Genomic DNA, 11,016 nt, shown 5'->3' with positions numbered 1-11,016 from the left:
ATCCTGGGCAAGATCTTGCCCAGCCGGCTAAGGGGCACGCCTGCACAGCAGAGATGAACGTGCACCGCCTCCGGGAGCCGGCGCACCACACTCACGGAAGCCAAAAAAACCGGAAACGTTGACGAAATGCTTTAGAAGGTGCGTTCGGAGGCTTCCCACGGAAAGAAGCCTTGGACCAGATCAGCATACCTTCCACAGTGGACGCCCAACGCCGCCGACGAACAGGCATTTGGCCCCTACAGCGGGAAAGAAGTGGCTACGCCCTGTTGTTATAGGCGCTCTCGAAATTCTTACATGGAAAACTCGCCTTTTCTTCCTTACGCCTATCTCCGCGGCGCACTGAGTCTCTCGATAAAGGGATAACGGGGTCAGTCACTTACTCTGCCCGGGTGCCTATCTTCTCGAATTCCGTGACGCGGGTGTCTTCTGCTGTTCCTGACGGAGACTCGCCTCTTTCGAAGACTGCACCTCTGCTATCCCGCAGCCTTCTCTTCCAGCGTTTTTTGAACATGCGCACGTCCATGTAGTAGTACAAGAGGCTCGCTAACATGTCTACCGCCTCACACCTGTCCATAGAAAACAAATGCTTTCGGCCTTAGAAGCTATGGTACCAAACAAACGAAAAAGTCGCCCCACTCCCGGTTGTACCTGATTCAGGCGGCAGCTGGGAAGGTCACATACTCGGCGTCGGCGTCAGCTTCCAAGAATAACTCATACTGTCCTGAGATCCAGCCCTCGCGGCCGCGACATCCTCCATCCCGACAAGGCGTCAACCACATACCTGAGGTCGAGTGGAAGTCGCATTTGCGTCCGTGTCACCGAGTAACCTGGCCACCCGGTAGGCTGCAGAGCAGAGAACGCAACCAGTGCGAAGGTATAACCCGAAGGCTCCATCTTACGTGGTGTTTCAGTGTGCGACGACGGTCACCTACGGGTACGGAAGAAACTGCATGAACCTCAGAGGGCACATGGCTTCTCTTTGCTGGTAACACACACCCCATGTCACCTCCCTACAGCGACCTGCAGCCACAGGCGGCAACTCTGAAGTACGTCGGGAAAATCTGAGAGCGAAACTCACAACCGGCTGTCGGAGTCTCTCGGCGACAGCGAGTTCCAGTTGCTGATCGGGAAATAGCTTGAGAAGCCTTTGGGAGTTGAGCATTGTTGCTGCAGTTCGGACAAGGGCGGGGTCCAGGTTTTCTGGCAAGCTGTTGCCATACACGACAAAGTAAGAGACAGATCGACTGATGAGGAATGAACTGTCCATGCGAACAAAAGTGGGAGGGAAGTGAAAGCGAGGTCATGGAAACTAACATGCTCTTATCCGGATAAGTACATGCATTGCTATGACATTTAACGGAGGCGGGAAACGAGTTCGTGGGCAGGTAGGGGTGCTTCTAAATTAGGAGACAGAAACCGTCCCAGCCGGCTATGTTGGAGAGAGGCACCCCTGGAATTGCGTAGGTAAACGGCCTGCAGAAGCCAGAAAATACCCTTGTTCTGACCAACAGAACCACTTGGTGGTCTCCGGTCCCCGCAGACAAGCTGTCGAAAGCAGAGAGCCAGAAAGTCGGGTTCTGCGGATTCCAAGAGTGAGCGATCAGTGCTGACAGTCCGGTGGACAAAGTACGGAAAACTGGCGCCTACAACTGAAATCCAGATGCTTGCTTTTCCTCTGTTCCCTCGGCGTTGGTGTCGTCCTTGGTGGCAGACCGGTATCTGATCAAGAGGCAAAACACCCGGGACAGCCCACGCAGATATGAGGCCGCCGATGCTGTCCAGTCAGTTCGCAAAAGAGAGCAATGTCTTGATCAACTACAAAGTGCTCTACAGGGTTTCCCTTGGCTCGGTCTGTAGCAAAAAAAGTTGACTGCAAGTGAAAATACGACTGCCTGCAATCCATTCCAGGTTGAAAGTCATTCAACCAGGATCTCCGTCCTAACTCGTACACAACGGACACGACTGCAGCTTGTAGCGCCCCTGCGTAGAATCAGCTGACGGCCACCCGGAACACCCATAATGTCAAACCAGCTTTGCCAGTCCCGTCGCGTCTTACACATCGAGAAGAATGAGAATGCACCAGAGTTTCTTCATTCCCTTCAGTAACTTCACTTTCCAACTAGGAATTTCTTTCTTCAGATCTGGCTTCGGCCTCTCGCCTGTGAACAGTAAAGAACAGCAGTCTAGCTAGGGGTGGGTTCACCGACTGCGTCCAGCGAACACAGGAAGGCCCCTATAGCATGCGTTAGGCTCCAGCTTAAAGCCGAGTCCCGGGACTCGACTTCCAAAGACCGTATTACTACTCCAGCAAACACCATCCCGTACTCGGCAAAAAAAAACCTCGTGCGGCACGGCACTATATGCAAGTGACAGCTGGCGCTTGCCCGCACAAACATAAATCTGCTTAGGCTTCTACATGCTATATGGCCAGAAACGCTAGGGCCAATGCGTGGCTGCGCTCTACGGTGAATTAGGGGAGTGCCGCAGATAAGAACACCAGGCTTGGGTTGCGAAACGACAACTAGCACTCAGCGCATATGGAACTTGGGGGGTGAACCTCTGCTTACCACTGAGAATTCGAACGTGTACATCGAACACCGCGGCTTCAGCCTTGTTTACAAGCCGCTTCACAAAGCGATCCAGCACACAAGAAAACTTCGTTGATCCCTCCGTTGGGGCACCTGCGCAACGGCACAACGCTCCTTTCAAGACTCCTCAGAAAAAGAAGCGTCGTGACAGACGACACGCTCCCTAGCGACGGGTGCGAGGTAAGATTTGCGGAGGCGGGGGTATCCCAAAACGACAACATAGGACGACGTGATATCGCTGGCTGCGTATAACTGCATGACTGCTCCTCTGGGCTGCAAAACTTGGAGACCACGGCACTCACATGCCGCCGTCACAAATCGTAAGTCAGTCCGCTTCTTACGGAGTGTAAGGGCACTATCAAGCAAAGTTTCGCTTGTCCTATATCATATGCCCAGTCACTTCATGTTTCACAATCGAAACGAACCCTGTGGCCGATTGACCAGCTTACAGACATGGCAAAGACAGAAGGTCAGGTCCCCGTCAGGCCGGAAAATCTCAGCGCGCGAGAGCTTGTGAGGGTAGTGCTGAATGTACTCGAGAACCTGGGTTTCCGAGCTGCAGGAGACAGACGCCAAGAGATGTACGCCCATGTACAAAAGAGGAAATCGCTAAAAGCCCTTGTCGATACGGGAGCGTACAGATTTGCATGTGAAGAAAAAAGTATACTAGAGACATGTTCAACACAAAAGAAAACCCAGATGCCTCGGGGGCCCTGTCCGAACGCGGGCAGAGGCTCTTCGATTGGCTTCGCGTCGTTCTTCGCAGACCACCACAAGTTTACCTGGCGGAAGCATCAAGAAGCCAACTCAGGTAGCCGCGAAACTGCACTTCGCTACCCTGGTACGCACTCCCGAACCGCGTCAACGTCTCCGCCATACTTCGGTAGCCTATGGAAACAGGCACAGCCGCATACAGAAACCCAAAGACTCACCGCAGTCCAGTCGCAAACCGTCGATGCCGTACAGCTCTTGCGCTACTTTTTCCTTCAGGCGCCCCCTGCTAGGCACCGGGCGACCTCACCGGCAATCCAGACTCTGGCCTGCCCGTTCCGCAGAACGGTTTCTTATCTCTGGAGCGTGCAGTTTGTTGCAGACTGGTTAGCAGCATGAGGGTCCGGCGAAATTGCCTTCTACAGGGCTTCTAAAGGCGACAGAAAGCAGTCAAGAGCTGTTCGCGTACCTCTTTTCTCCAGGAAGTCCAAAGTGAGAAAGAGGGAGAAAAGTCGTCGTTCAAGCATGCCGTCGATCCCGTAGTTGATATACACTGTGACAAGATTCTCTTCCAACTCTCGCATCGGCGGAACCAACACGTCCGCCGGTGCGTCGTCCTGGCGGCCTCCTGAAGAAAACAGATCAGGATCTAAACTCCGACCTATCTGACAGCAGGGCTAGGAGTGCCGGATGGCCGTCGCAGTGTGCGCACTTGAAGGCGGGTGCTTGCGGCGAAGTCTGAGAGCATAAAGGGACGGTGTGGAGAGCTGTATGAAGTGAAGCGGCGGCGACTGCGCTGCTTCCGCCTCAACCCCATACATGACTACGCAACCAGCGACCGTGAATAAGCAGTCAAGTTCCTGTCCCGTTTCGCCTAAGCGGCGAACGGAAACTTGGCTTTCAGTTCGTTCTCACCGAAAGCGTAGGGATCCCGCGTTTCCTCTGCAATGACAAGCATTGCCACCGGATCCTCTTCCTCGATTTCTTCTTTTTCCCTTTTGTTGCCACCAGACGCCCGTGTTTGGCTGTTTGCGCGGGCGCCATCTTCGTTCTCTTTCCTTTCCTCCAAGCCATTGTCCTTCGCCGGTCCTTCCAGGAGCTCTGATCTGTCTCGTGACTCCTTTTCTTCCAGCTTCTTCTCTGCCGCAGTCCAGACAAACGAAGACCCCCTTATCGAGAGCAGAGACATTAGACGCGAGGGCGCTGTCTCCGCGGGGCTGCGGACGCTTTTGGCGAAATCGAATCCGACAGTACTCGACGGCGAGCTCTCATGCTAGTAATACCAATGTGCGAGAGCTTGCGCATGCACACCCACAGCCGGTCGTGCTTCACACCAAGCGGACAAATGTCAGAAATAAGAATTCTAATTGTACTGGAAACCGGCGGGTCCCCGGCCCGTCTGCGTGTGCAGCGTCGTTCTGACACTATTCGGCGTGCTGCTAGTACCTTATAGAAAACGAAGAAGTCGGTAGCAGTCCGCTTACGTTCGAGCTCTTTGGCAGCCTTTTCTTCAGCCGCAGCCCGAGCCTCTGCTTCTCGTCGCTGCTTGTTCGCCGAGAGGGTCACAGCGATGGCCCGGGGCCTCACCAGCTGCGTCCGAAGATCGAAGCTGTCGTAGAAGAAGGCGTCGGGCAGGCACCACAGCGTCCTGCGAACGAATCAGAGGCACAGAAAAACGAGTAATGTGAGTGAAAGCCGAATCGAACGCACGGCAAAACTACGAGTGAGTGACTGAAGTGAGAGCGGAACACGACAGCAACCCTGGGGTGCTTCCACAGCAGAGCACACTCGTCTGAAAAGCTGCAGCACTCCTTCTATTCGGCTCACGTTGAAAAGATGTCGTCAGGCCGGTATCGACGCTTCGCCGGCGACTGGGTACTTCTGGCGAACGCATCACACATCAAAAGGCCTGAAATGTTCGGCTGGCTTCACCTTCACAGGGGCTACGAGCGAAAAGGTGCTCGGGGAGAGCACCTAGGGCGGCTTACAGTAAAATTATTCTCTGCTCTACAACTGCGCATACCGCTGGAGCATTCGATCGGACAGCAGAACAAGCCCAGATTCGCGACCTCGCCTCGCTCGCTTCTCGGAACATGCTGGTCGGCTGGAGCGCCAAGTGCATGTCACATGGTTCAGTGTTCACTTTCGAAGAATACTAACGTACCTGACAAAGCTAGTTCGGATTATAGCCTCGTAGAGACTCATGGACCTCAGGTATTTTCCTTGATGAGCTTGCAAGAGACTAAGAAGCAGGGCTGCAAAAGTACAACTCGGTAAATAACCAACGGCAGCCTGCTTACTTTTTCTCATGCAGTTGGGGGTATTCTCTGTGAATAGGGCCTCTGAGAAGCCGCCCTGGCGAAGCAGCCCCTGACGGCCCCGCTGTGCGCAACTTGGAATCGAATTGAAGCTGTGAGACAGACATTAGTTGAGATGTAGCAAAACCACGTAGGATGGCCCCACTTCACATGATCAGATACGGTACTCACCGCTGCTGATCGTATTTACATGCAGCTTGCCCAGGATTTTCGTCCTGACCTGAAAAAGGCGGGAACAAAGCGTACGAGTCGCACACAGTCGCGTTTGGGACGCACGTAGTCGTGCCTCCATTGTCTGGACATTCGACAATCGGAGGTCCGAGCTACCGGTTGAGGCGAGAGCAGCTCGGGAGGGCGACGAGAAAGCACCGCGGTGCCCAGACGCATACGGTTGTACATTAGTAGCTGTCCGATACATCACCAGAGAACCGAGCTGTAGTAAGCAGCAGAAAGCGATCTCGTGACTAACTGAAGCAGAGAATTGCCTGCAGCAAAGTAGCTAGCAGAGAAGGCCGGTGGTGTACAGGGACACCCACAGCACCGCCCGAGAAACCTATCACTCTTCTTTTTTCCGGCGGAACATCTAATCACCATCCATCCCCTTCATATGCGTCGGCGTACACGCAAGGCCAGTGTCGCAAGCTCAGCGGCCACAGTGACGAGATATTGAGTAGCGTCGCTTCGGGTCGCCTCTTGAAGCACAAACATTGCCAGAGCCAGCTCGTGGGCGGTTCCAACGGTAAGCAGCGAGGTGGACCCCTGAACCGTCATCGGGAACGCAAGCAACGCAGAACACGTTTCTGCTCTACCGGGGGCTAATCCGCACAACAGTCCGCCTCAGGACCAGATCGCTGCAGCAATGTGGACAGAAAGCTTTCCTCTGGCAGTTACGGGAGATGCAAAAACGAACCGTCCCCCCAACCCCCCTACCGAGGCGCGCTACCGCGGCGTGGGCTTGAGGGGACCCGGAGGGCCACTCCGACAATAGCAGAGAAGAAGCCCGTCTTTCGGTCGCCTCGGGCAGCTCCAAGCTCCAGGGCATCCGCAAAATCGAAATGCTACGCCCTTCAGTTGCACCAGAGGTGCCTTAGGTCTTCGCGCTGCCCTTCAGAGACAGGAACTAAACCTGCTAAGTTCTTTCGACTACCTTGGTGTGGGCTCACGCTGCAGAACGCTGAGGAGACATGACTGACAAGGACCGCCTAAACTCCTCACCAGCCCAAAGTCGTAGGCATCTAGTGCCCACTGGAGGCAGTTACACGCCTCTCGCGCAAGCGTGCGTCGATACGCCGGGGGACTGAAGGCCTGAAACGTTGTCGCCAGAGAAGCAGATGCACGCGCGATACTAAGCCACACAGCGGCTGGCCTTACCAACCGCATTCGATGTGTTATAGCAGTACACAACATGAAAAGTGGAAACAATGCCCCAATCGCACTCTGAGCGCCAGGCCTGCGTTGTGCCGTCTCTCTCCCTGGCAAACAACTGGTGCGCCCCGCCGATTCAGCGCGGGTGTGAAGATGGTGATGGTCGGTCTTTTAAGCACGGAAGCATACTGACGGCCCCCACACAGAAAGAGTGGCGCGTAGCGAATGACGTGTATGCACGGGATTTCTTCAACCGAAAGCAGCTCGTGATCGCAGCCTCCTTACGACGAAACACACTCGCGTCTTTCTTCTTACCCTGAACTGTCTTTTCTTGTCACATTCAAGAAGCCATAAAAGCTTGGCCCGTGCAAGTAGGCGCAGCAGACCCGCCATGCGCAAGTTCGTCTGCTGTCGTGGTGTCGTCGCTTGCTGAAGGCAGCATAGATCCTTTGCTCACGGCAGGGCTGTTTAGTAGCTTGACATCCAGGGAAGTTTATGTAGCTGCTGCACGGAGCTTCGGCCGAAAACAAACCGCTAGGTGCGCTCAACCACACGGGGCGTTCGAAGAGCCGATGCATCTCGTGGAGGTGCACAACAGTCTTCGGGCAAAGCTCTCCCACAAGCTTGGTGGCAAAGTGGCATTAGTAACAGTCCGTGTTCCCTGGCCCCAACCACCTCTGAAAAGACTGCTGTGTAGGGCTGCTTCTCCAGTGCAGTTCGACAGACTGGGCAAACGTACGGTTCTAGCCAGCCTACCAGTTTTTCTCTGAATGGCTTCAGAGAGAGGGAAGTCAGCCTCAAAAGCCTCCGTACATCCGCGCGCTGAAGACAAAATATCAAGACGGTGGCTGAGGCCGTCTAATGAGATATCTTGGGAGACACTACTTAGTACTTTTCTGGCTTGCTCGCGGCACGGCGCGTATTGCTTCAGCTCCGCCTATCCCGGGGTGGGCAGACCGGGTCGCGGCAATGCAGCGGAGCATTCGAGAACCATTTAGTACAGCCAGCGGCGCTAGAAATGTCATCAGGAGTCTGACAACAGAAGGGAAAAAAACCCGGGGCAGTCCGTTGCGTCTCCGCTAGCCACCAGCCTTGTGCCTGCGGCATACGGGCAATCCCGCGACCGTTCTACCACGCCGTCACACACCGAAAGAGTCCGACTATGGTACACACTGACACCTGCCATTCAACAGGACGTGGCGGCTGAGCCAGCAACTTCGCAATTGACGGCAGCGCCTTCAATAACGTCAACAAAGGCAACAAGGGAAACACGAGACGTACGTCGCTCGAAGCCCGATGCCCATTCAAAACCACTGCGACGTCCAGAGCATGGTGTAGCAGCCAGGCGCACTCGCACAGATCTCCAAAAACATGCTGTTGCCTGCAAGAAAGACAGCCGCTCCCCAGAGCACACCAAGGACAGGCGCGTAGGCCTTCCGACCACTTGGTGACTATTCCGGGAGCTTTTCGCGTGCCGGTGCAAACTGGACTGCAGCAAGCTGTGAGAAGTTACACCGTTCCCAGAAGACACGGACTTCTTCAGCAGTCGCTGTCTGGCTTCGTTATGGAACGACAGGACAGACTTACCAAGCCTGGGCGACAAGAACGTCGAGGACTGACGGATGCGCGTGCTGCCAGTGGGCTTGAAGAGCATGCGTACAGGCTGCCATTAGCGCGGGTAACCGCGGGTTGGGCGCTGGCAGCCTGCTGCCATGAACTTCTATGAGGAATAAGAGTAGCCTGTTCTGGATCTAGGCAGCGACAGCGCAAACTCGGTGCACAATCCTGACTCGGGAAACAAACTCTTGTACATTTTTACTGCCACTGCAGTTTGGGGAGAGGCTGTACGGTGTCAGTCGCAGCTCGGGCAAGCAGTGAAAACGCCCATCTCTGTAGCGTACCGACTCGTGCACGAGAATGGAACCCGGCAAGTGCGTTCGCTCACCACACGGGAAAGTCCCTGGGAAGGCAACCGCTCTGCTTCACAAGGTTGTGTAGGACGCGCGGAAAGACGGCAATGTTCGGAACTTACAGCGGCTGCGTGGGCTTCTGGATAAAAGTTAAGACATCGCTCAGCCAGATGGCGCGCGACATCCCACACTCCAAACCTGAAGGGGTTATCGACACTCACTCAATCGCAGGATGTCGCGGGTAAAATGCCATGTCTCGACCGCGACGGGGCCCGCTCTGGTGCACAACATGTTCGCTGGAAAGCCTCAGTCCGCGGTGACACCACCACCGCTCAGATATGCGTGTTATCACCAGAAGTCAGCCAGTTCTTCTACACTTGCGCCGGTCAGCCGAGACTCAGCAGTTGCCCAGTCGTTCCGCAGTTTTGCAGGCAGCAGATTCAGCTTCACCGCACCACCTCTCTACGTTACCGCCAGCGATGTCTCTTTCGCCTCCTGGAGCAGGCTGACCGGATGTAACTGTACCTGATGGCGGCACCGACCAGATCCAACACTGCGTTCGGAAGGTCCCAGCTTTTGTCTCGCAGCAGCAGCGGGTGCCCATGGGTAGATACGTAGATGGACAGAAGGCCCGCGGGAGTGAGACCTTTTTCCAGAGTCTGCCACAGATGCCACCTGCACGAAATAAAGGGACAAGGAGCAGACAAGGGAACTGACAGTAGGGACACCGTGTGCGACATGAAAACCCAACCCTGCCCTGTCGAAAGGAACCAAAAAAAGCAGCAGCGCGTTAAAAGGACTCCTACACTGGGACCTTCTTACGGGTGGGCGGCCTGTGTCGCCCTTGTCATTCATGCAGTCCGACAGTCTGAGTGGTTTGTCCGTTGAAGGGGTCTGCTTCATTCGTAGCTGTACGGTCGAAGCCACATGAAGCTTCAAAACATGTGCTGCCTGGACAAAACTGGGCTCTTCATTGAGAACCTGCAACTGAACCCGTACAGTATTCGGTGGTCTTGTGCATCACCTGAATTCGCCCAACCTGGCAAGCACTGCAACAGCGGGAACAGACCTCGACTGTGTTACGGCCCCACACTGAGAAGCATGCAGCCGCGGTCCCAAGCCGGGGAGGTGGCTCACAAAGGAACTGTGCACTGAACAAGTACGTGTCCAATTAGCTTGGAGAGCACGATCTGGGCCGGGGAAGGCGCCACAACAAGCCGATCGTCACCAGCCGGGGCAAGGGGAAGTTTTGCCGGGTCGGTAACGAGACGCAGCAGCGGCAGACGAGCAGGAAGTTCGACAGTCCGTCTTAGTCCTGGTGTCCACACCTGCAATGCGCCAGGGACATGAAACGATAACGAAGCCAGTGTACATCATTCGCGCGCACTGCAAAAAATCGCGAGTCTCCTACTAGCTCGTCAAGTGGACCACGGCGGTGTATCAGACATCGGAGGGACCGGCGTTCGGAAGTGTTTTTTTCAGCGCCGATCCGTGGCCCGGGTGGTAGACTAGAGACCTATAGTGTCTTACGCGAAGGTGCGACGGCTGAAGGGGATGGGAAGCCGGCGCCATTGCGTTGAAAGCACCGGGGTCAGGAAGAAAGGACACTCCGCAGTGATGCTGCAAGCGCACAGCAACCGGCCAAGCCGAACGCAACAGGGAGTTCATCCAGGCTTCTCCGATATTCTAGTTGACCAACATATTTCGACCCATGACGGCTAGTAGTGAGAGAGGCACCGGAAAAGGACACGAAGCCTGGGCAGCAGACGGAGGAAGAGATGAAAGTACCAGCCTCGCCGGAAGAGGTCGATCACACACAAAAATGAAGGACGGTTGACGCTATGCTTATGAAGCCTCCACCGGTCATGCGTACAACGACAGAGTTAACACAAGGCGCGCACGCTCCCTGCGAAAAGGTACCGAGAGCACGTACGGTGCCCTACGCCGCCCCGATGCAGACGATGAATAGCATGATGTGCCCTGGAAGTGGACGAAGGCGAGCGGGCGGGACAAATGGTCGGACAAGAGATAGGAACGCTTTCGGAGTACGCCAGATCCACACCGCGGCGTAAACTGGTGACTAGCTTGTCTACCGAAGCAAGATTGAAGCGCCCAGCGGCGAGG

The 11,016-nt window shown here is 55.2% G+C and overlaps 1 protein-coding gene across 1 annotated transcript; it reads right to left on the bottom strand.

Moving 5' to 3' along the window:
* Nucleotides 1–376: 376 nt before the first annotated feature.
* On the bottom strand, nt 377–10,512 carry CSUI_007773 (translation initiation factor eif3 subunit 135; the record flags this gene model as incomplete). The annotated part of the gene is made up of 23 exons (XM_068067917.1): nt 10,423–10,512; nt 10,056–10,220; nt 9,418–9,567; nt 9,015–9,090; nt 8,264–8,733; nt 7,739–7,804; nt 7,298–7,411; nt 6,833–6,922; nt 6,239–6,376; nt 5,789–5,837; nt 5,464–5,554; nt 5,127–5,180; nt 4,784–4,947; nt 4,215–4,439; nt 3,769–3,927; nt 3,371–3,476; nt 3,038–3,144; nt 2,568–2,681; nt 2,057–2,159; nt 1,648–1,719; nt 1,079–1,208; nt 782–843; nt 377–566 (listed from the first exon to the last, which is right to left on the bottom strand). The coding sequence occupies exons 7-23, from the start codon at nt 7,373–7,375 to the stop codon at nt 377–379; spliced, it is 1,932 nt and encodes a 643-aa protein (XP_067920105.1). The 5' UTR covers nt 7,376–7,411; nt 7,739–7,804; nt 8,264–8,733; nt 9,015–9,090; nt 9,418–9,567; nt 10,056–10,220; nt 10,423–10,512.
* Between the last annotated feature and the right edge of the window lie 504 nt (nt 10,513–11,016).

The sequence above is a fragment of the Cystoisospora suis genome (genome assembly GCF_002600585.1).
Source record: "Cystoisospora suis strain Wien I chromosome Unknown contig_4183, whole genome shotgun sequence".
Lineage (NCBI taxonomy): Eukaryota > Apicomplexa > Conoidasida > Eucoccidiorida > Sarcocystidae > Cystoisospora > Cystoisospora suis.
The sequence above is the reverse complement of the archived record's forward strand: the minus strand, read 5'-3'. Positions and strand labels throughout refer to the sequence as shown.